The sequence below is a fragment of the Ictalurus punctatus genome, chromosome 17, assembly GCF_001660625.3.
Source record: "Ictalurus punctatus breed USDA103 chromosome 17, Coco_2.0, whole genome shotgun sequence".
NCBI lineage: Eukaryota > Metazoa > Chordata > Actinopteri > Siluriformes > Ictaluridae > Ictalurus > Ictalurus punctatus.
In genome coordinates, this window is record NC_030432.2 from 22779564 (window position 1) to 22805894 (window position 26331).

A 26331-nucleotide genomic window follows, 5' to 3' on the forward strand; every position below is an offset into this window, starting at 1 on the left:
TTTCTGGCCATTGCAAGGATTTTAATAGAGTAACCGCGTAACAGCCAGTAGACTGGACACTAATTCTTCGTTTGAAGTGGACACTTACAATAACTCGTCGAAAAATGTACGGTGAAAGTAAAACGAACACAGAGAAACAGAGGAAACAACAATCCTTGATCAGGATTTCATAATTCGTGCATGATAGGGTTCAATGACACGCGGCATATGTCGTAAAAATCTGCAATTCCTTTCCCATTAAATTATCAAAAGGACCGTACACTTCATTAACAACAATCGTCAAGTAAATATAAGCATGTCGAATGAATAAATAAACGATCAAATAATATTCGACATTGTAACGTTTAAGTCTTAGGTTTAAATGATTCCATGGAAATATTTTTTAAATCCTATAAATAAAAAAAAACTATGGATATATTTGTGATTCTATTGATCAAAACAAACACATTATATAACAATATCTGAGGAATGAAATGAGTATTATTTAAGATGATATTGTAAAAGATGATACTGGTGATACTCTCAGGAAGGCGTTTTTTTTTGTTGTTGTTGTTGTTGTTGTTGTTGTGAAGAACCTTATGGGTTCTTCAGTTTGTTCTCCATCCGAAAAGCAAAAGTTTTCCCTCCCAAGGTTCTGAGTAGAACCCCGTTAGGAAGCTAAGAATCGTGAACTAGCCAAACGAAACAGCTGGAAAATCACAACGTCATGTTATAAAGCCGTACTGAAGGACGTAGTCAGTTATCAAACCGACTCATGCAAATACGGCCGCATGCGGCGGGTAAAAAACAAGCCACGGTGTGTTACCTGTTCAAATACGGACTAATGATTAGACAGGAAGAGGGACGACTGGCCAGAAAAGTCAAATTCAGGCTTGCGGGGAATTGCCCGTGAGAGAAGTAAGTAATGGACGTGAAAAGGTCGAGTCTTCAGGGAGTCTGTGATACTCAGGAACATCATTGTGGAGTCTCAAGAGGAAGCGCTTTTTTTTTTTTTTTTTTTTTTTTTTTTTAGGTCTGGAGTGAATGATGCACACCTGTCGCTTCGACAAAAGGCTGTACATCTCACTTCCTTTCTCTCTACACGGCTGACTCTTTATCTGTTTCACTCGGACTGCCCCAGTTACAGCACGTCCAAGAGGCTAATTGTTAAGAAGACCTGACAAACAACACCTTCACTGATAGAAATGTCAAAACCAAAGAAAAAACACAGCCTTGCAGGTAGAGGTTACTTTCCCAGTGCAAATGTACGGTATAGGGAACGCTATAACACTGGTGCTTATAGTGTAATTATGCACCGTAAAGATGTTCCTCAACAATTATTTTCCTCTACGTGATGGCACTTACAATCTCATTGTCAAGCATTTATACCAAAAAACACTTCTTTTTTTTTTCCTAAGAAAGTTTTACTATACATGTTACTAGACCACAGTGTTTACAAACATGCAGATTTCTTTCTTCGCCCGTTTTATTATTGGGTTTGGGTTTTTTTTTTTTTATTATTCGTTTTCCTTTATTTAAATTTTATTATTATTACTTTGTTTTATATTTTGAAATATATCTCTACAGTCCTTGGATACCCTAAAAGATGCATAATTACAATGATAAATGATTGATATTATTATTATTATTATTTTAATATCACCTTAAGGTCGCAGCATGTATGACAGTATTTATTTTTTTTAATAAAACTTAGGTTTAAATTCTGTTTTATTGTAATAGCCACTACCTGAGCATACTGAAGGGGGAAATAAACTAACAACTGCTACAAAAATAGACTTTAAGCTCCTTTAACGTGCAGCTGTCTGGTGTTAAAGATGTACGAGGGATTCGTTTGATCCTCTGAGAGAAGTATATTGGAACATTTATTGGCAGATTAATATCACCGCCATATGAAAAGGTGCTTCAAGTCAAATGCAGAAAGCTAGACCATGCAGAAAAAGGAATACAGAAGTTCACCCACCGCTCCTTCTCTCTCTCTCTCTCCCTCTCTCTCTCTCTCTCTCTTTCCTTGTGTCTCCTGGACTTGTGCAGTAGTCCAATGAGGATGACAGCAGCCCGAATGCCGGCCTTCTTGGACTGAACGTTGGATTCGGACATGTCTCCTGGCACCGGTGCTGTTCTTCCAGTCTCAGGGTCACAGGTTTCAGTCCAGGGCTGTGTTTTATTTCACTGCTACAACTGACTTCAGTGCCACCGTCTGTGCGAGTCAGAGTGTGCATCTCCGTCTACCTCTCGCCTTCTCTCTCTCTCTCTCTCTCTCTCTCTCTCTCTCCTTCCGTCTCTTGTTCCCACAGCCTGCCCCTGCCTATACCTGATAGGAACAGCACAAAGCTAAACCCCGCCCCTTTTCCCCTCCCCATCGCCTTCCTTTCACCCCTCTCCACCCCCACCATGCTGTATTTGTTTCCATCTGTCTGCTGTTCTTCCAGGCCTGCTCGTGCCTCCATAGCTGGGACTTTCCGCTGGATAAAAGGACACACTCTCACCCTCTCGCACAACCCCTTACACCTCTCGCACTCTTGCTTTCTCTCTTCTGGTCTTTTTTTTGTTTTTTTTTTAAATGTATCTTCGCTTCATTTTGACCTTCTCTGCTTTATACTTACATACACGGTTCATCTTGCTGGTCATTTCTCTTCTCTGCTTGCACTGAGTAGCATTGTGTCATCAAGGTGTTTCGTGAATGTCATCATGTCTCTTTCAACCAGCTGTGTGTCTGTAGGCGTGAGGGTGTGTTTATATCTCGGTGGGGGCCAAATTTCCCGACAAGGATAGGAATATCTGACAGTTTTGACCTTGATGGGGGACTTGCCTGGTCATCACATGGAAAAATGCTTTATTACTATAAAAACTGAAGCTTTAAAATTGAATAAACTAAAAGAGGCTAAATGTTTCCGAGCATTAGGTTACCGTGCTTAAGGTTAGGGTTAGGTCTCGGAGTACCGCATCGTTAATTATCTGCATGAATAATGATCTTAGTGGAAGGTCCTCACATGATTAATAAGCCTAACTGATCAGTTATTCAGCAGTGTGTGTAAATGTTTTTTATCATTCAAACCAAACAAAAAATTCCCAGGAGATTCACAAAGTGTCCTTAATGCTGATTTTCTTTGTACGTTGATAACTGCCCATCGGATGTAAATGACCAAGCGTGGTCAAGGCACATCCGATTTACGTTTAGCTACACAGACAAAACACCACGAAAGGAAAAGCTCACAAAGCTGAAGACGACAAAATGGCGCCTAAAACGGTGAAAGAGCGCGGTATGTGCTAAATCTTCCAGTAACGCAGCTCAGCCACTGCAGCGCACCGGCTAACCCTTCCTTCTTTTAAAGGGTGCCATTACTTTTTGTCCGAACTGAATGATACGCCTTACGTGTCTCGTTTGGATTCCTTCAAACCGACCAGTATGAATATGAATGAGTTCGACCGTTTTTCTGTCCAGTCTGCTGGCGGGATTGAAACGAAAACAATTTAAGCCTGAGGATATAATCCATCTGAGCCGTCGCGATGATGTAATTTAGCCCAACAATCAAGGGTCACGTAAATCCAGAGCTCTTGTAGGATCTCGTAACATTTATTTATTTATTTATTTGGTGTTTTATCATGAATACCATCTTCATTGTGCAAATGCTCCTGCGATCAACTGACGGATAAATTAATGCGTGTCCAGTTTGATTCATGCGGCCCGTTGTGTCTTGGACAACATCTGTGTAAACGGGCTTGTCTCACTTTACAGAAACAGAGCTCTTGCTCACTTCTCAAATGAGCAGCACCACACTCTGACAGCGTTGCTTCACGATTAGCAGTGAGCTTGCAAAAAGCTGCTGCTTTACAGACACCAAACCACCAACAGGATAGATTCAACATCTGGAATACACTCTGCCGATGTCAATAACTTGACAAATAGTACTATGATCAGCTAGCCCGTGGGGAAAGAATTACGAGGCAGTTAACTTCATTTTAATGTTAATATCACACCGATATTTAATATTTACTCATTCGGCTTTTTATTTATTCATTTATTCATTCGTTCATTCATTCATTCACATTGAGGTTTACCTTCCAATCAGGTGCAATTTTTCATTCAACTCAATTTCGACCTGGATTTCATTCGGTACGCACACAAAGCAGCTTTACAGAAATCCAGATGTACTGTAGATCCCTAATGAACAACTCCCTGAAACATCATGAAGAAACCTTGACTCGAAAGGGAACCTGTTTTGCGTGACTCCAGATAGTGGGATTATAACTCATTACTCTTTTATAAGAGTATAATATAAAGTTGAACAGTACTAAGTGTGTTAAAAGGATGTATTTTAACTTGTATGTATGATAAGCTAGTTAGGTCCAGACTTAGTTCTTATCAATGCCCAACTTGTTTGCATTAGTTGGAAACTAATGTCTAATGTCTACGTCTACGGTGCAACAGGCAGCGAGATTCAGAAATGATCACGGTGCTTATTAACCAATCAGAGCATGTTATGCCAATAGGAAACCAATCAGTGATGACCATATCGGTACCGCTAGCTAACATAATATAAATGCATGAAAATGGACCATTTTTCTTAGCAGCCAAAGACAATAAAGAGGTACACATTCAGAAACTCTCAATGGGAAGCTGGTGGTTAAGCTTCTGAGCTAGAGAGCCATAGTATCCAATCTCAAACCTAAGTCATAAGTCATAAAGAAGTCTGCTGACTGCTAAATGTCAGTGTAATTGCAGAAGATTCAGATCTTCAGATAGCTACTTGCAGGGAGTTTCATTTTAACAGTGATATGGAGCATCTCTGTAGCCATGGAGACATAATGAGTGATGGATATGGGTTGAGACGTCTCAAAGGAGCGACAATGGCAGCCCTTTGGGACCCACACGGAGAATAACATGTGTTCCAGCGTTATTCAGGGTTCTCCATCCTGCAATTCACAGTGTGCTGGAGGGAGGAACGTAGAGAGAGAGACACCTAGCATTACACCGTCAAGATAAGTGCACTTCCAGGAGACACAAACTCACACCTTTCCTCCCATCTTCCCTTTAGAGCGAGAATACTCACACACACATATGAGAAATAAAACAGCCTAAGAAATCTAAAAATAAAACAGGAAAATATCTCATGAACCAGCCAAACAACAAAAATGTGTCAGGCTATCACCTATCGCCCCTGATCGCCAGTGCGGGATAAGATTTGAATTCTGCATTATTTTTTTATTCAAAAAGTGACAAAAGCTGAAATCCCTCAGGTGCGGACGTCGCTTTCTCTCAGCGCTCAGCTCCTTTCATTGCTACTTCACCTCACAGACATCCAGGCATCTTCTCTCCCAACCTTTCATACTCAATCTCTGTTAACGTCAACCTCCACTTCACAGCCAATCCACTTCAAGACGCTCTCTGACCACCAGTTCCGTCTCGTACGGCGGTGGCTCATCAATACGGGAGAGCTTCACGGGTTATATCATCCGTTTAACAAATAGTAATCTTCTCCTTCACAACTCCATACGGTTTAAATTATCTTGAAATACTCATTCTAATGAAATCTCAGTTATTATTGCACCTAGTGGTCAAAAGTGGGAACTGCAACAAGCACTGATAGACGTCCGTAAGGGCAGGATTTGCGCTGCCCCATGCTGGATCTATGAACATTTTTAGCGAAAGGCTACAGGCGGATACAACAGTTAAGGACAAGGTTGCCAGATTGGGTTAGTTTAAAATACTTTGTGGCCAACACGTCTCTTTCGCCACCTTGTTTTATAGCAAATAATGCAAATTAAATCTAATACATTTCCACACAGAAGGCAAAGTATAGGTCCAGACAGTGTGTCTATGATGTACAGAACCATTTCCAGTGTAAATTATATCGCAAGGATTTGGAAGGATAAATGGGGATTATGGACTGGATAAGGTCTGTCCATCAGAAATGCACGCGAAATACGTTTTATCCGCTTTTCAAATTTTCAAATTTTTCAAATTTTCAAATTCTTTTCCACTAGTTTCAGTGTATTTTAGAGACGTTTGGTGGCCTAAAAATGGTTTTTCAGCCCTGATCAATGCTCTCAGCTGCCTATTACATAGTTACTATCAAAATTCACTAGATACTATCCTGTAGCATAAGTCGAATGCGATAGCCCGAAGGCTATGTCATTATTATTGTCATCCAACCTCAACAAAACCTATGGCTTCTGGTCTCGAGCATGTCCAAAACTAGAGCTGTTAAACTCTTCATAATCACTGCATAATAAATAGAATAATCCAAGTGCTTACAGTATATAATATAAACCTCTCATGAGCAAACAGGCGCATGAACGTCTACACTTGAGATGAATAATGACCTGTTTAGAGTAAATAAATCAAGGACGGCGTCCTCTAAATATTTACCCAGCCTGCTATAAGAGAACTTAAGCTTATATAACTTAAGCAGGCCATAACAGAATCTAAATCAGGCATTTGTAACTTTATTATCAGATTTAGTTTGACGTTCAGCAAACACGACTTCAGGAACCAGCAAACGTTCATAAGAACTGTGATAGATATTCATCTCTGCAGCTTAACAACAGCCTCTCTCTCTCTCTCTCTCTCTCACACACACACACACACACACACACACATATACACACACTTACACGAAGTCTGCTAATCTATGAATAAATAGCAGCAGCAAACCTTCAGGGATTTTTCAGGCATTCAGATTACAAAAAAAAATGACAAATGCATGTCGTTTTTTTTTTTTTTTTTACTTTATTTCGTGTTAATTTCCAATTATCATTCTGCTTGCTGTACTTAATTGCTGCGAGTATTTTTTAATAATGCTTCAAATAAGATTTCAGGAGCTGGACAAAAGGGCTCGTGTGTCTGACTCACACCCCCTCAAATTCTCGATTCTGATTGGTCAAAAAGATGCTGAAAAAATGTAAAGGGGAAAAAAAAAAAAAAACTTGAATTATTCATATGATGACAATACTGGTAAGGAGATCAGGAGCTCATTTAACATTTGCAAAGTGCTCCAGATTATTTTGTATAAACAGAAATAGGTTTAGTAAGGATTTAATTACTAGTACATCTAAAAATAAACTACTAATTTAGAAGTAAATGTACTGAAGGCGTAGTCGTAAAAGGCAACACTCAGCACTGATAAACATTAACGTGAACAAAATGGCAAAATGCCATTTGCTTCCTGAATGAACTTCTCATATTTTCTTCATTATTATGGCGATTATTACGCAGAAGGAAACATGAACGCTTTAACCAGCGTTGCCAGGCCTGCAGCTTTTCATATAAAATTGGGAAATTACAGTAAATACGGTATACAAGTAAAAACTTATTATAGTATATAATTATTGCAGTAATGGATAATATTGGAGAATGGATATCAGCCTGCGTATTTTCATAGCTATTGTTTATTCATGGCTATATCATGTTGATTATTTTGTTACAATGGCACCTGTCAAGGAGTGGGATATATTAGCCAGGAAGTGAACGGTCAGTTGTTGAAGTTGATGTGTTGGAAGCAGGAAAAATGGGCAAGCGTAAGGATCTGAGCGACTTTGACAACGGGAAAATTGTGATGGCTAGATGACTAGCAATCCTACCTAAACATTGTTGGAGATCAAGTACACCCCTTCACGGTAGCGGTATCCCCTATTAGGAACGTGACAAAGAGTGAAAGGTGTTGACTCGGCCTCCGAATTCCCCAGATCTCAATCCGATCGAGCGTCTGTGGGATGTTCTGGACTAACGAGTCCGATCCACGGAGGCTCCACCTCGCAACGTACAGAACTTAAAGGATATGCTGCTAACCTCTTGGTGCCAGATACATCAGCACACCTTCAGAGGTCTCGTGGAGCCCATGCGTCGAAGAGTCAGAGCTGTTTTGGTGGCACAAAGCCGACCTACTCTATATTATGCAGGTGGTTTTAATATTATGGCTGATGGGTGTATTTTGAGGTTCGGTATATTGGGCTTCTTTACACAGACCTGGCAACCCTGCTTCTGTGGAACCCATTTTTCATCCATTTTCATTCATCTTGAGTAAGCGCTTTAGGATGGCAGTGGATCCATAGCTTATCCCAGGAACACTTGCGAGAGCGAGAGAGACGGGAATACACCCTAGATGGGATCTGAGTCCATCCCAGGGGAGGTGAGGGGGAAACCAGAGAATCGCAAGGAAACCAGTGTATTCACGTACCTGGGATCTGAGAGATGACAACGCTAGCTGCTGCACCACCGGGTATATACTTTCTAATGATCCAACAACTGGGCGTCATTTTTGTTAAAATACCACCAGCATGCCTTATTGTTTCACACACACCCACTGTCATTTTCTCCTACCGTTTTTACGGTTGTGAGAGTTTTGTAACTCTGTACACTGGGTTATGGACGGTTTTTAAGCTGAGAACTATGACTTACATCAATGTCCTTGAATTGTAATAATTGTTTGTAAATCCTACAAATGCCAATAATAAAGATTAATATACAACGGGCTGTTTTGTAAACCGCGACCTTTTATGGTTCAACTGTGACTCAAACAGGGTCTGTGTTATTAAATGAAGTGCCGAGCATGCACCCTATCTGTAGTAGAAACCCTTGGACAAGGTGACTGAGGGTAACTCCGTTCCAATCAAAACACGACGGACAGAAATAGTACAGCGAGCATGTGTCTCTGGAGCTCGGCCCAGCGTCCGGCATCTCTGATATTACTCCACACTCGCTCACACCCCGCTCACACACACACTTAACAGAGCTGGCTGCTGAACACCCTGTACACACGCACACACTCTCACACCCACTCTGAGACCAGCCTCCATATTGATATCACTGTAGCAAACGTGATAGCGAGTGTACAGTATTTAATCGTTTATGGTTACCATGCTGCGACACAACCTGTTAAATCACTTCAACAGGCCGATGGAGTGTATTTTCTGTATCAATTACCGTACCGTTGTTATATGTGCACATGAGGGGTGTATAATGACATAGCACAGCACTATTGAATTCTCAGTCCTGGTTATTGTTTCTATAGTAACAAGAAACACAGGGAGTTGGACGACAGGATGCTCCTTGTATGTTTTCCGTGAGGAGACTTTATGGAAGGAGTCTCCAGTGTCAGCGCTTTGTAACAGTCTATGTAACACAACAGGTTGCATTTTTTTGTTTGTTTGTTTGTTTGTTTGTTTGTTTGTTTGTTTTTCCAAATCTGATCAACTTCAAGAAAGATAATAATACGTTTGTAGCTGCCATACCACAAGTGCTAACAGGAAGTAAGCTGTTTTGTGGACCTTCCAAAACATTAAATGGAATTACAATGAAATTAAAAATCGCAATCGCTGATGAGTTGTTGTTGTTTGTTTTGTTTGTTTTTTTCAACACAGCACTAACGTTCTCTCCTTTCTCAGCGTTATTCGTTAAATACCTGAAGAATTGGAAAAAACTGCAGAATGTTCTGGATGAACGATTAGAGGTGGAATTAGAGGAATGAAACACTTGGGGATGTACTGTTAGTGATTATTTTCCTATAAGAGCATGTCATGAACTGTTTTCTCCTTTACATAATGACTTAATCGCTGCCTCTTTAGGCTCTTCATACACCCTGCAACCGAAGAACTCTCAGAAGTCTCTCAGAAAGACTCTCTCCACTTCTCCCACCGGTCTTCTGATGAAGTGTTCCGCAGGTCGAGAACCCGATTTACATTTACAGCACTTGACTCACGCAGATCTTGTATAAGAGTCTCTATGCGGAAATAACTACAGAGAGTCTATAAAAACGCAACAGAGCCTCATCATATGATTGATTTCAGTGAGACTTATGCCACATTAGCGCACAAAGCACTGAAGATGTGTTGCTTTGTACTGATCTCACTCTTTTTTTTTAAACCTACCGCACATGCACAGTGTTTATTAAGTTTATGATTTGAGCCAAATCATATGCCTCACTGATGCCTCAGATTTGTTAGGAAGAACTAAAGCATTGGGGAACCTTTGGCAGTTATGCTGTGTCGCATCTGACATTAAAAAGAAATAAAAGGAAACCCTGGCTATATACAAATCGAACGGAAATTTAAAAAAAAAAAAGGCTGGGAAGAGGATTGGTCACTCATCAACATTTCTCAATAAGCCAAGATAATCATATCGTGCGTTTTAGTTCCTGTTGCACAGGACCAGGAACTAAAAATCAGCCCCGACATTTACATTTACGTGAATAGCATACGAAAGACGCTCTTTTTCACTCTCAGTGCGTGAAAAAATATTCAAATCTTATTCGACTCCACCTACTTAACCGTTACCGATTTTTCATTTTACGCCAAATCTCACCTTTAATGTCATAAAGCAATGCACAAATCCCAGGTTTGTTAAAAGTGCAAGGATTTGCAGATAACTGTATTTATTTATTTTATTTTTTTTATGTGTGTGTGTGTGGTCCCTACTAAATGCAAACGTTGCCTAACAAATTGGTTATCGAGTCATTCGTTACCTCTGATTACAATCTTAACCCGATTAAAACATTAACATTAACGTGGGGTTAATTCTCATTGTTCACCATGAAGCATTCACCAGTTTAACAAACAGCAGCTGTTACTACTCAGATGAATCCTTACTGACTCACTGTTTCACCGTTCCATCTACATTTTTAAGGAAAAACAGGAATATTTAATGGGATGGGTTAGATTTCTGTCATCTATTTCATATATATATATATATATATATATATATATATATATATATATATATATATATATATAGAGAGAGAGAGAGAGAGAGAGAGAGAGATAGAGAGAGAGAGAGAGAGAGAGAGAGAGAGAGAGAGAGAGAGAGAGAATGCTGCCATTTTGAAGATGTGAAGTTCCTGATTGAAATTTAAATCTGACTTGAAGGTAAATGTTTTTGATCTATGTTTACCGTAAAGCTAAAAAGATCAGATGCAGTCCTGATCATCTTGAAATAAGGATTAAGACTAATCCCAGATGTCCAGTTGAGTGTGTCTGGATGGGTCCTGATGAATTGGTATTTGTATGAAAAATTATTTTACATGTCGGATCACGGTTTACAATTGAACCCCCCCGTCACCCCACCCCCACCCCCCAACGCCCCCGCCCGCACGAGCGTCGTTACACCTCTCACACTCTTTCATTACTCTGCTTGACCTCGGCGTGTTTAACTTATCACTCTATAAGGACGATAAGAACTACAACCCACATCGCCTTCCCACTGTTTACTCACGGTGTTACGTTTTTTTTTTTTCTAGAAGCCAGGGGTCGAAAAAGCAAAGAAAAAAATCGATTCGAGTGAACGTTTGCGTCAAATCATTCAACAAAGAAATGAAATGCTTGCGAACGTATACCGAGGTAAAAGTTAGAAGATGTCAATTAAATGTGCCGAAGTACTAGCGAACTTCAACACAGTCACGGATATGCCGAGGTTAAGGTTTTATTCCTTTATTAGTATGAAAGTGCTCTGAATCCAAACACATCGCCTGTGTTTGTTTCGATTTGTTGAATTTTCCCGTGAAATCTGGCTCATTTTCTTGAAGGTAAATTGAATTTATAAAACATATATACAACCCCAGTTCCAAAAAAGCTGGGGCGCTGCGTACAATGTAAATAAATGCAAATAAATACAATAACAGACCCGTATGTCATTCCCAATAGAACGTAGAAAACGTATCGAATGTTTAAAGTGAGGAAATGTACCGTTTAAAGGAAATAAATGAGTTCATTTTGAATTTGATGGCCGCGACACGTCTCAAAATAGTTGGGACGGGGGGGCAACAAAAGGCTGGAAAAGTCAGTGTTAGTAAAAAGAAACAGCAGGAGGTTGATTGGGAACAGGTCAGTAACATGACTGGGTATAAAAAGAGTATCTTAGAGAGGCGGAGTCTCTCAGAAGTAAAGATGGGAAGAGGAGCAGCGATCTGCGAGAAACTGCGTCTACAATTTGTGCGTCAACGATTTCAGAATAATGTTCCGTATTTACATTTATTTACATTTTACACATCGTCCCAAATTTTTTTGGAATCGGGGTTGTACATAAGCATCTGTAGATTATTTTGAATTGGTCAATTAGCAGATACTTTTTATCCAAAGCGACTTACAAATGAGGAACTACAAGCGAAGCGATATATATCAAGCGGAGAACAATACAAGTAGTGCTACTGTACAAGATTTATAATTGAGTTCTAGAGAAACACAGTGCGCAGAGTACAGATGTAAGAGCCAGTGTAAGTACATATATATAAATATATATGAGGGGGTGAGTCTTGTTAAATTCTGGATTCTGCTTGGTCAGAACAGTGTCGATGTGATTCATTCTCTACAACAGCAGCTCTCACAGTAGTGCAGCTGCAAATCACACATTTATATTAATGCACTCGTTCTAATATAGCACATTACAATGGCAGGGCCTAATGACCAGAAGGTCATGAGGTCAAATCCCAGCACTGCCTAGTTCCCGCTGCTGAACCCTTGAGCAAGACCCTTGACGCTTGCTCAACTGCTTAGCTGTGCAAATGAGAAAAAAATTTAATGTCGTGTCCTTTCACTTCTGTATAACCGCGTCGGCCAAATGCCACGAACGTAAATGATACATAATTAATAAAAAAACGCTTAAAAATCGTGCTGTTATTTAGAAAAGAATAACATATCATCAGCGTCATCACAACTCGGATCAACTTCGAGAGAGAGAAAAATGACAGGCTGGTGAGGGAATGACTGTTTATAGCTCCTATAACATAAGTGATAACAGGAACTAACTTGTTTTGCTGACGTCTCACAGCTTTAAATGTAACAATAAATGGATAAAAAGGTGTGACGTATCGTTCTTTAACCAATTAAAACGGTAAACGTTGGCAAGAAGCAATAAGACAGAGGAAACTAATCCATCCTTCATAATCCATCCTTTGTACTGTATATTAAATCGGTATGTCGGTAAGGAATGTCGAGTCTTGAGTCATGATCTTTGAGATTTGCAACAAGTACTTGGTCCATCTAATAAAATTATACAGGTTCAAAGAAAAGTTTGGGGTTTTAAATGGAAATGTGATTGTGTGACAGTATTCAACATAACAAGGTGTATCAGGTTTCAATAGAACGAGGTCCGCTCATCTCTGTTTATAAGCAGAAGGAATAAAGTCCCAGCTGCAACCCTACAGCCAGATATCTGTAATAAATATCGCGGCCCCTCTGAGGAACGCCACGTTCTTGTTCCTGTTCTGCTCTGAATGTGAGCAGAAGCGCTAACCCAGATTCGGGCACTTCACTGCTCTAATGTGGCCATTTACTTCAGCGGTGGAAGAAAAATCATTGGAGCTACTGTGAGTATGCTGACAGGATCATCCATCATGTGGCCGTTTCGGCAGGTTGAGGGCCGGAGAGATGACAGGCTGTGTCTGGACACTGGCAGCGCAAATCAGTCAGTTTCAGGACTTTAACAAGACCACCTGCGTTGATCGGCTAAAAAACACACCGGTTAATGATTGCACTGCGGTTAGCCTTTAACACACTATACAGTTGTTAGCATAACGGAGAATGTAGATAAGCCGGAAAGGTAAGGGCTGGAAGGTAGTATTTAGTAAAGCTCGCTCTGACCTATCCGGTGTAATGTTTACCTCGAAAGGGAGAGTTTTAAAAAAAATGAAACGTACAAATGAAGTCACTGAACCGACACGTGCTTGTTTTGTTGTTGTTTTTGTTTTTTTCGCACTGAAGCTACAAGGTTAAGATTCCAGCTACCGAAGTTTCTATTTCGAATAATTAAATACCGCAACAGGTCCGTATTAAAGACATTTCCATTGCGGCGCTACTGAATTCTTGCTTCTGATTGGTCAGAGAGTGTTGATTCATTTTCTGACAGTATTTCTGACTACAAATTTAAATCACAGGTTTCTATGGAAACACTTTTAATACGTTATTGTTCCCATAGTAACAACTCGCTTGCGAGGCCTGTAGATCGGACTCTCACCATAAACAGCTCATAAAGAAAGATAAAAATAAAAAAAATCACGTATTATCGTTAGCATGAAAGAGGACTTAGAGAGGTGCGGTTATTGAAAAGAATAGGCTTCAGAGTGGTAACAGTACATCCACCTTATTTTCCTATTACAGCATGACATGACATGTTTTATTTCTTACTTAATATAGAACTGGAACTATATTATCCTACAAATCACTTCTGACATGTAATTCCAGCTCCGCACTTCAGGTCACGGCTCCTGTTTGAGTCTATAACTGGTGTGCAGTGACGCCAAGCTGTACAATGATGAAGGAATTTCTGCTTCGAAAAGGAGATATGACGTGCAGTTGAGGGCAAACGTTTGCACACTCTTACTTTGAAACGATGGCACCGGCAGTACATGAGTTTTAATATGAGTTTAGTCGCACGGATGTTCCTTCATCATCATTTCATCAGCAAAGGAGAACGTTGATATCAATAGCGAACCAATCAAAAAGGTTTTGAATGGCTGAATTTCGAATCGCTGCATTTTTACTTTCTCTATTCAGTCATCTCTTTATGGTGTGTGTGTGTGTGTGTGTGTGTGTGTGTGTGTTTCTGTCATTTATGAATGATGATATTTACTGTTAGACTACATAAACACTTTTATATCTTTTTTATGCCCTTCTCCGGCTCGCTAAAAGGTCACTATTTTTAGGTTTCAGGTCTTTTGGGAGCTGTTTTTGATTCCCATTAACTCTTAACTGCTCACAACAAACCTTCTGAGACTTTGAGTCTGGTTGAGGTTTTTAATGCCTTAAATAAAACACAGCAAAAAGCATTTGGATGACTTTTAACTAATTAGTTGGCTTAATGAGGCTCATTTAAACAAAAGCACTAGAGCTTGTCGACGGAACGTTTAGATCTTGCGGATGAAGATGACTGCTGACTCAGTACATCACTGTTATATTTAGACTTTCTTGTGTAATGAGCTTAAGGAGGAAAACAGTGATAAATTAGCGCAGAATTCTGTTCTGGTCTGTAGATGCATTACAGACTAATGCTGCAAGGTCGTAACTTGGAATACCCAACCTCTGACCAGGAAAAAACAAAACAATACCAAAATATATATATATATATACTTGGAATTCCTACTCAGGATGGTCTCCTCAACTCCAAGCTCAACAAGTCCTTCCAAATCCAACGACTCACGTCCCACTTCCAAGGTCACTTGAATACAGCAATATTCTCATTCAGAATCCGACAGGGGGTGCAAACTTTTCTACTTTTGTATATTTTATATAGAACAGTCTCATACAGTGTAACTACGTGTAATTTAAAGTGAGTGTGTTGACCTGAAGAAGCAAATATATACTGGCTGATTGATTATGTTTCTTTTTCTCTCTCAACCTCCAGCCCTTTTAACTGGCTGCTTTTGGTTTAGCACAGAAATGGTAAATGGTCTGCACTTATATAGCGCTTTTATTCAAAGCGCTTTACACTGTGTCTCATTCACACACACACACACACTCACACCCCAATGGTAGCAGAGCTGCCATGCAAGGCGCTAACTTGCCATCGGGAGCAACTTGGGATTCAGTGTCTCGCCCAAGGACACTTCGGTATGTGGAGTCACGTGGGCCGGGAATCGAACCCCCGACCCTACGATTAGTGGACAACCCGCTCTACCACCTGATCCCCAGCCTGTGAAACAGGACAGAAAAAGAAACAACACAACTGTTTGCAAACACCTGCGGTGTCACATGACCTAAGATCGGTTCTCATCAAAAACGCGATGTGCAAATTTGCATAGCTGACCTTTCAGACCTGCCGACAGAGATGATCATCGCAGACCCATTTGCGGTTCTCCGGCGGATCCGAACGTGTAATCATTCCACAATATCTGCATAAGCTGACGGCTTTTTAATATATTCATGGCGCAGAGCCTATTCAAACATCGTCTGCTTTTATATCTCTCTCTTTCTCGCTCACTTTCCTTCTCTCCGGGGAGAGGAAACCGTCCAGACTGAATAGCCTTGTTTTGTTCAGCCATGATGCATCCAGGCCCACCTCAGCAGCGCTCCTCCATCCGTTCTGCCTCTTCTGCTACAAATGTCATTTATTTAATTTAGCTCATAAATCACGTTCGGTATAGCGGTGGTGATGGTCATGGTGTGTGTGCGTGTGTGTGTGTGTGTAGGGGGTTGACACGGTTCAGCCTGACAGCTGTTTCACCTCTAACTAGCTGGTACACAGGATGAAGGCCAACAAAATAGAGATCTAACTTACAGCATCAGTATCATACATACATAAACACATACCATGATCCTATTAAAGGAAAAGTCCGGCATGTTTTGATCTAAGCTTTATTTACATAATCTGTAATGTTTGTGTGATCACCGTGGATGATTTTCCAGGACTAAAAACATATTTACTTCAGACGCATTTACAATGGAAGTCTAAGGGAAGTTGTTGGGGCACATGTTTACAACATGCACCTTTTATAACACAGCTCCCTATTCGAAACCCTGTATATTTTAACCTTCAGTAATCTCTATACTATGCAGCATCTCACTAGAAAGACTAGAGACTATTCCTTTAATACCGTAACTATTCAGTACAATAAACTAAGCAGGTAGGATTAAACAACAGACTAAGAAATCTGATTTTTTTTTTTTTTAAGTAGGTCGATGCACATGAGAGCAGAACAACTTAACTTATTTGTCATGAGTTACAAATATGAGTGAGGTGGAAACCACATCACACCACTCAGAGCGAATACTCTCACTTCCTTTTAAGATATGCAGAAGAGATAACGATCCATCTACCAGAAAAGTAGCGCCGACTTTCTTCAACGTACGCCTGTGCCACTAATTCCGCAAGACACACAAAACGTTTTCTTCAGCCTAGCCTAGCTAAAAATTCCTGCCAGGAATCTGTAAAAGTTTCTGTAACGCTGATTTAGTTTGCGCTTACCTGTCTATGTTGATAAGTGTCAGTACATTACCAAGAATCTTCACAGCACAGCTTATTTGCGCTAGCCCCGCCCACAAAACACCATAAAAGGCAACGCTCACACAGAGCTGAAAATGACAAAATGGCGACTAAACAATGAACAGTGAAAATTCACTAACTGAGCTCAGCCATATCAGCTACCGTGGACACACTAACTCTTCCTCCATATAGCGTGCCGTTACTTTTGTTCTCATCGTATATCTAGTCTCGCTTGTGTTAAATATGAAATATTTCAACGCTGATGGATCATCGAGATATTGTATTTAATACGAAGCATACGAGTTTTCACAAGATTTTCATTCCATCTGTATGTGATTGAAACGAGTACGTCGTTTAAAGTTCGTAATGTGTATATTAAATCACAGTAACGTTACGAATATTATATGACATGAAGGTTTTTTCTGAAATAAAGACAACGTTTCTGGTGTAAATCCTCCAATCAATCCTCCAATCAAATCATTGTCACTCGGAACATGTCACACATGTTCCGAGTGACAAATGAGGTCTGTTGTTGTCAAACGCTGTGGGTCATGTGACCAATCTTCATCCTGGGTATTCGAAAAAAAGGTACATGATGGAAATATGAAAGTGCCCACAGTACAAAAACCTGAAACCTGTAAGGTCACGAAAGCTCATTTCTTCCACGTTCCTCATGAAGGTTGATTTCAATTGTTTTCATTTTCTATTCTTTCCTCTCTTACAGATGTTTTAAAAAAAAAAAATCACACTCATCAGAGTCATCAAAATTCTTTTCTTTTTTTTCTCCCTGCCTGTGACTGCTTTCAAACACAGAGTAGGATCTTTGTCTGCTTATCACTAGAGCACTCCTCTTTGATGAAAGAACCTTTTTTTTTCTCCTTATATCTGCAGCTTGTGCGCTGTAGGTCTCTGAGCTCAAGGACATCAGCTCATGTCCACACACACACACACACACACACACACACATACGCATACACACATAACTGGTGTTTCCAACAGCAACAAGGCTCCAGCTTTTCTCAGAAGCGAGAGCGCTCAAAGCACACGGCAAGAAACGAACCGGTGGAGAGCCTTTAACAATCAGACCAGGCTGAAATATAACCAGGCTTTGCCCCAGAGTGATGCACATCTGAAAACACGGATGCAAACATCTTGCTCAGGTTCACTGACATGCTTGGTAGAGCTTATTATATATATATATATATATATATATATATATATATATATATATATATATAATGCGTGTTAATGATTAGCGCACTATTTGCTAGCTAGTGTAACATGCCATAATAAATGAATATTCTGATGTTATAGCTTTGTTTATTAGCACGCTAATGTTAAATGCAAATGATATATTCTTGTGTTATTAAACACATTTGTTTATTATGTGAAAAAGATCCATCTTGAGAACCCTTTGGGAAACGTGATGGTTCAGATGTCACGTGCAATTCCTGGTAAACGGTCAAAGGATAATCGGGTCGAAAATCCATTTTTCTGCCAGGAATATTCTTTGAATTTTCTTCTACTTTAAGAAAACAAAGATATTTCACCAAAATGACAGGAAAATGTTTTGATTTAGGCTCGTTTGTAACCGTGCGTTGGTTTTCCGTCTGTGGGTTGGTTTAACAGACAAAACTTTCAAACTGTCGTTTAACAACACTGTAAAACCGGATAAGTTCATTTAACTCAAAAAATTTGAGATAACTATCCATCCATCCATCTTCTATACCGCTTATCCTTTTCAGGGTCACGGGGAAACCTGGAGTCTATCCCAGGGAGCATGGGGCACAAGGCGGGGTACACCCTGGACAGGGTTCCAGTCCATCGCAGGGCACAATCACATACACACTCACACACCCATTCATACACTACGGACACTTTAGACACGCCAATCAGCCTACCATGCATGTCTTTGGACTGGGGGAGGAAACCAGAGTACCCGGAGGAAACCCCCACAGCACGGGGACAACATGTGAAGGCCACAGTGGGAATCGAACCCCCGACCCTGTAGGCGTGAGGCGAACGTGCTAACCACTAAGCAGTCATGTAACTCCTAAAGATGTCTAAAACCTTGCTAGCTACATTAAGTGTGACTTTCTTGATTCGATTAAACAATGCAGTTCACAAACGAAAGAAGGGAGGCAATGATAAAAAGTCAAAGCCAGAAATGTTTTATTTTTACCACAGAAAACTAGTAAAACCTTTCGTGCAAACCACGTGAGAGAACACAAGACAACATGAACTAATTACAGGTTTAGTAAATCGAGAGGCAGCTTGCATAAGATGGCACAAAAACTGGCCTCGGTCGGAAGTAACTGTTAACAAAAGAGAAAAAGAGAGAGGGAGAGAGAACGAGGGAGAGAGTAACTGAATAAGCTCACCCCCCATTATCCACATTCAAAAGGCAGCTTGTAAAGGAGACCCTTGTGCACCAGTGTATCTGATTCTGTAGAAAGGCTGCAACGAGCTCCGTCTCCCGAGTTAACTGGAAATGAGAGCTCCTTACACCACCACAATAACCAAAGGAGATGTCACATAACTCAAAATCCTCCATGACATCATCAAAACAGAGAAGAGCACTTCACCAGTTCGGACAGATGACATATTAAAATAGCAAGAAATGTTAAAAAAAAAAAAAAAAGAAGAAGAAGAAGAAGATCAGAAACGAGTGAATGAATCAGAAGAGTGAAGAGACGTCCATGAGCCTTGTGTTTAAACAATCATTGAAGCTAATAATAATGATAACCAAAGTGGGAACTCATTTCCAATTGTACACTTATAATTCTTTTAATTTTGTCAGTAATGTTGGTTCTCCATCGGTAGATTAGGTTAGAAATGTAGAGGTAAGTGCAGCTTCTTTCAGTGGAATTGGAATGACGTGACAACATGCCAAATTGTGACCATGTGAACTGTCTTCCCAGGCTGCAACTCGAACGGCCATTTACACGTTTAAGCCATTTGAGAAAAGTAGAGTTATTTGTTTGTCACAGACTTGCTGTGAAAATCACCGCCAGGGTTTGTGCTTTATCGTATCCAAAGCGATTGAAGGGCTATAATGTCATTCGGTGTCACATTTTGAGCACATCATATGGCGACAATCGTCACAGCCACCACCGGTGTCCGTAAATCTGATTGAATGGCAATTTTATCTTGAGCACCTGCCCAAGCAGCTCAAGCATGGTGGCTGTGATATCCAATCGATCATCACAAATGAGCCAGATTAAAGGAGTAAAGCCAATGCTAGCAGATCTCCAGATCAGAGATCACGCCCCTAGGGAGTCAGGGTTCTTCCTGGAATCAGGAGGACACCCACAACATCGTCCTTCTGCATGGCCAGTAGGAGACTTTATGGGCCTTTAAAAGCCTCATTAAAACCCAGCTAACAGATGGAGCCACTATCAGGTCATTGTGAGCCGTGTCACTCGGGAAGTAAACGGGGGTAAATGTTTGGCAGGAGTGGCAGGGACCTGGACGTGAGGATCCATACATCGAGGAGAGATTAAAACTGTCCACTAAGACATGTACCTGCTCAGCTGCAGAAATGAGACAGACAGCAGAGATCAGGGAAGAATGTAAGTTTCTCAAATCTATAAACAAAGTACTTCAGATGAATCAGATCAGTTTGAATGACCATCTTGAGAGAGTCAGCGGATATTTTTACATTGAGTTTTTGTGCATAATACAAGTCCATCCATCCATTTTCTGTTCCTACACAGGGACCCTGAAGCCTATCCCAGGGGACTTGAGGCACAGGCTGGGGGACACCCTGGACGGGGTGCCAACCCATCGCAGGGCACAATTGCGTGCACACTCATAAACCCATACAAACTCTATGGACAATTTAGAGATGCCAATCAGCCTACAATGCAATCTTTCCACTGGAGTACCCTTTCCACTGGAGTACCCGGAGGAAACCCGCAAAGCACAGGGAGAACATGCAAACACCACACACAAAGAGAGGAGGCAAGAATCAAAATCCAAACCCTGGAGGGGTGAGGCAGGCATGTTCAGTACTAAGCCACCATAAAACAAGTCCATCCATCCAACTATTTTCTGTACCACTTATCCAGTGCCAGGTCACAAGGAGCCTGGAGCCTATCCCAGGGGATTCGGGGCATGAGGCAGGGGACACCAGGTATGGGGTGCCAATCCATCGTAGGGCACAATCACACACACACTCCGGAAAATCTGGAAATGCCAAACAGTCTACAATGCATGGCTTTGGACTGGGGAGGAAACCGGAGTACCCGGAGGAAACCCACTAAGCATGGGGAGAACATGCAAACTCAGGGAGAAGGTGGGAATCAAACCCTCAACTCTGGGGTTGTGAGGCAAACATGCTAACCAGTAAGCCACTGTGTCCCTTATAATACAAGTCATAAAATGTAAATGAGTTCATGAAATATAGTTGATTTGTTGGTAATAAATAAATAAATAAATAAAGGAGTATTTGATATGTTCACCCTTCCTGGTTGGTAGCTGTCATATGATGAGCTGTCATATGATGTCATACTGTATGATAGGGGTTGAGCTGGCTGGTGAGTGGGAAATGGCCAAGACAAAATTAGGGAGAAAACAGGGAAAGATTATTCAAGAGTGTTGCTTGAGTGTTGCCTCATGTTTGCCAACAGGTAAAGATTTCCAAGTTCTTTTTTCTAGAGAAGGGGTTAGATGACAGGCTTGTGAGGCTAGCCATTCTCAGACAGACATTTTTAGACTTGTGTTGCTTTCATCATGCAGATCTGCCAATCCTGTATGTTGGGTTCTTTGAACAGGGTCTCTTTGGTCTTGATTTGGAGTTTAACCCTACTCACTATCTAGGCCATCTCAGTAATAAGTAGATTTAGCTTTACCCACAAATATTAATATATTTATATGGTGTATTGTGTTCCTTCCAGAGTACCTGGCGCAAATCCAACGGGATATGCAAAAGTCAGCACACTAAGTAACTTATGATGAGTCCCTAGACCCTGGAGCTGTGAAACACCAACACTATTATGCTACCATGACACCTATCATTAGCAAACACATAAAGAATATTTTAATGGAAAATGGTGACGCAATTATTACAAGTCCCTAGAGTCTGGATCAGTTCTATAGGCGTGTTATTACAGTGCTATAGCTGTCTACGAGTCACTGAAGATTCACTCTCATTTGAGCCACATAATGATTCTACTCTGCACAGCACAAGGCTCAGTTCTCTCTGGTTAAAAGTAAAGATTGTGGTAGGACAGCATTGTTTGTTAGTCTGACCATTAAAACCAGAAGCAGGAATCACTACATCCTGTAGGTCAGTTATGTATACTGTGACCCTACACTAAATGATTAGTCTTTTTGAACAAGTTATCAAGAGGAATGAATTGATGAACGAATTTTGGACGAGTTGGTATCGTTTACCACCATGATTTTCGTTCGGTTACTGCTGGCAGGCTTCGCAATTACAAACTTAAATTGCAAACTGAAACATCAGTGACCTGATCCAAGCCCCAGTGGAATGCTTGAATCCTTTGAGTCAAGGCTGTGGTTCACACCTCTCTGAATCAGTAATTCAGTGTTTGACTCAGTGAATCTTTTGAATCAAGCCAAAGTCTGTCAAGACAAAGATTCACTTCTCTCTCTCTCAATCAGCGGGTCTGTAACTTACATGTTTTCTGTTAGTGTTGTTAAACATTTGTTAATGATATAGTAGTTAGTTTGTGTTGCACTGTGTCATAAAAAAAGTTATATTTGCAATGTTCCACTTGAACTGTGCTCCTTGAATCAGTGAATCTTTTCAGTCATGACTGAGAGTTGCACCTCTACCATTCAGCAGGCCAGTTGAATCAGTGAATCGTTTGAGTCATACGCAAGATTCTGTCCTCCTTCATTCAGTGGATCAGCATTTGAATCAGTGAATCCTTTGAGTCATGGGTGAGATTCACTCCCCTCTCGTTCAGTGGATCAGCGTTTGAATCAGTGAATCCTTTGAGTCATGGGCAGGATTCACTCCCCTCTCGTTAAGTGGATCAGCATTTGAATCAGTGAATCCTTTGAGTCATGGGCAAGATTCACTCCCCCCTCGTTCAGTGGATCAGCATTTGAATCAGTGAATCCTTTGAGTCATGGGCAAGATTCACTCCCCTCTCGTTCAGTGGATCATCATTTGAATCAGTGAATCCTTTGAGTCATGGGCGACGCGATCCACTCCCCTCTCGTTCAGTGGATCAGCATTTGAATCAGTGTATCATTTGATACTTCTCCTACACAGAAGCTGAAGCCACAATACCAAAATAACAATATTTTTAATAAGCTAAAATCTTTCTGATCAAATACTTCCTCTTGATATCTACATCAGAAATTTATTTCTTTATCAGCTTTGACAAAACGGTCCTGACTCTCTGCTATGCAGTTCAGTGTTCATTACCACCTCTAAAACATCTGACTCGACTCACAAAGGGCTCAAAAATTTGCCAGAGTTTAATTTTAATCATCATTTGAGTAAAATGAAACCTGATTTTGCGATAATTATATGCAGGAAATGAGTTTTAGTCACACTGGTACCAAAGCAGAAGACAGCTCAGAGAGTTGCACTAGTGCTCCTTCTAGAGGACAATTCGGGGGGAAATGCCTCATATTTTGACCCTGAGAGACATTTCATGACACTGTTTCCATCTAGTGGTGCACAAGAGGAGCTGCTTCTACTTCTACATGTGGTCTTGAATATTACAAAATATGTATTTTCTTTTTCATTTAATAAAAAAGTAGCATTTAGACTTAGTAGAACAAAATTATTCTAAAAACAGAAGACAGACAGAAGCTAGTAGCAGTAGTATTAGTATTATTATTATTATTAGTAGTAGTAGTAGTAGTAGTAGTAGTATTTAGTAGTAGTAGTAGTAGTAGTAGTAGTATTTAGTAGTAGTAGTAGTAGTAGTAGTAGTATTGTTATTATTATTATTATTATTATTATTATTATTATTATTATTATTATTCAGGATGAGGCTGTGCTGTCTGGTACTCGCATACAATGCTGTGAAACCCCTCAACTAACGCTTCTGAAAAGAGACATGGTTACAGAATCAAATTATTATCCTGATGATAAAGAATAACGGATCATTAGCACATTTAATCACTAACTGAGTTAATGGCCCTACGTTTATTGCTCTATTTTCATCCCCGGGTGGAATGTCACTAATATAGACTAATTTAATTTAGAATTTGGAAATTGTACATTTTAGTTTGTCCCTTTAATCTTAATATTGTGTGTTTCTGTCTCACAGCTCCAGGGTCCGCAGTTAGATCCTGGTTATTGTCTGTGTGTCACATTGTATGAATTGTAGCATTTATAGTGTTGTGTTCATGTGCTGTTTAAAGGATACCGCACAGTGGTTTACTGAAGCACACATCTGCATTACATGAACTAGTTAATCTGGGCAGACTGGAAAAAAATAATAAGTATAATGATAAGTCACTGTATAATTCAGAATATATCTGCATAAATATGACCTAAAACATCATCAGATTTTTACACAAGTCCTCAAAGTATGCAAAGAGAGCCCAATGAAACAATAGAGACAAAAAATATTATACTTGGTCATTTATTTATTGAGGAAAATGATCCAATATTACATATCTGTGAGTGGGAAAAGTATGTGACCCTCTAGGATTAGCGGTTAATTTGAAGGTGAAATTAGAGTCAGGTGTTTTCAATCAATGGGATGATGATCGGGTGTGTGTGTGTGTTTTATTTAAAGAACAGGGATCTATCAGAGTCTGATCTTCACACCACATCTTTGTGGAAGCGTATCATGGCACGAATATGGGTATCATGGCACAGAGGAGATTTCTGAGGACCTCAGATAAAGAGTTGTTGAAGCTCATCAGGCTGGAAAAGGTTACAAACCATCTCTAAAGTGTTTGGACGCCACCGATCTACATCCAGATTGGAAACTTCAAGACCATTGTTACCCTCTCCAGGAGTGGTCTAACAGCAAAGATCTCTCCAAGAGCGAGACGTGTAACAGTCTGTGAGGTCACAAAGGAACCCGGGGTAACTTCTAAGCAACTTAAGGCCTCTCTCACATTGGCTAATGTTAATGTTCATGAGTCCACCATCAGTGGAACACTGAACAACAGTGGTGCGTATGGCAGAGCTGCAAGGAGAAAGCCACTGGACTCCAAAAAGAACATCGCTGCCCTTCTGTAGATTGCTAAACATCACATGGACAAGCCAGAAGGCTAATGGAAAAATGTTTTGTGGACAGATGAGACCAAAATTGAACTGTTTGGTTTAAATGAGAAGCGTTATGTTTGGAGAAAGGAAAACACTGCATTCCAGCATAAGAAACTTATCCTATCTGAAACATGTTGGTGGTAGAATCATGGTTTGGGCCTATTGTGCTGCATCTGGACCAGGACGACTCGCCATCATTGATGGAACAATGAATTCTGAAGCATACCAGAGAATTCTAAAGGAAAATGTCAGGACATCTGTCTATGAACTGAATCTGAAGAGAAAGTGGGTCATGCAGCAAGACAACGACTCTAAACACACGAGTCATTCTTTCTAAGAACGGTTAAAGAAGAATAAAGTGAATGTTTTGGAATGGCCAAGTCAAAGTAATGAGCTTAATCCAATAGAAATGTTGTGGAAGAACCTGAAGCAAGCAGTTCATGTGAGGAAACCCACCAACATCCCAGAGTTGAAGCTGTTCTGTACTGAGGAACGGGAAAAAACTCCTCCAAGCCGACGTGCAGGACCGATCAACAGTTACCCCGAACGTTTATCTGCAGTTATTACTGCACAAGAGGATCACACCAGATACTGAAATCAAAGGTGCACATACTTTTTCCCGCTCACAGATATGTAATATCGGATCATTTTCCTCAATAAATAAATGACCAAGTATAATCTTTTGTTTCATTTGTTTAACTGGGTTCTCTTTATCCCCTTTTAGGACCTGTGTGAAAATCCAAAGATGTCTTAGGTCAGATCTATGCAGAAATATTTACAATTCTAAAGGATTCACAGACATTCAAGCACCACTGTAATGTCTAAACGAACCGAACCAAGGGAGAAACCGCACCAGGTTCCAAAACAAACGTTCCAAATGAGCCATGTGTGAAAACGCCCTGAGATTCAGGATTTTCCCTTCATTTTAATCATTTCAGAATATCTAGTAACTTGAGTAGTCTTCTCATGGGGAAGTTGATTACTCTTACTCAAGTAATTATTAACATTATTATTTTTACTCTTACTTGAGTAATTGTTTTTATAAGTAGTTTTACTTGTAAATTGTTGGCTAGTCTACCCACTTCTGCTCCTCATGTCCATCTCCCAAAAACATGCAGATTGGTGGATTGGCTACGGTCCACTGCCCCTACGTATTCCCAGGGTGTATTCGTGAATCGTGCCCAGTGTTCCTGGGATTGGCTCCGGATCCACT

At 40.3% G+C, this 26331-nt stretch overlaps 1 protein-coding gene across 7 annotated transcripts in view; it reads right to left on the reverse strand.

Annotated features, from left to right (window-relative positions):
• The window catches only part of rap1gap2a (RAP1 GTPase activating protein 2a), a 100777-nt gene that overhangs the window by 59451 nt on the left and 14995 nt on the right, over nucleotides 1–26331 (reverse strand). For 2 of the 7 annotated variants that reach the window (XM_017490577.3, XM_017490583.3), the window contains exon 1: nucleotides 1961–2278. The exons of 3 other annotated variants lie outside the window; for them this stretch is intronic. In XM_017490577.3, the coding sequence (XP_017346066.1) occupies nucleotides 1961–2097 (137 nt within the window). In that variant the 5' untranslated portion in view covers nucleotides 2098–2278. Of the gene's footprint in view, nucleotides 1–1960; nucleotides 2282–26331 lie in introns of those variants that run through there. 2 more of the 7 variants (XM_017490579.3, XM_053687492.1) reach the window with 2 other exon arrangements.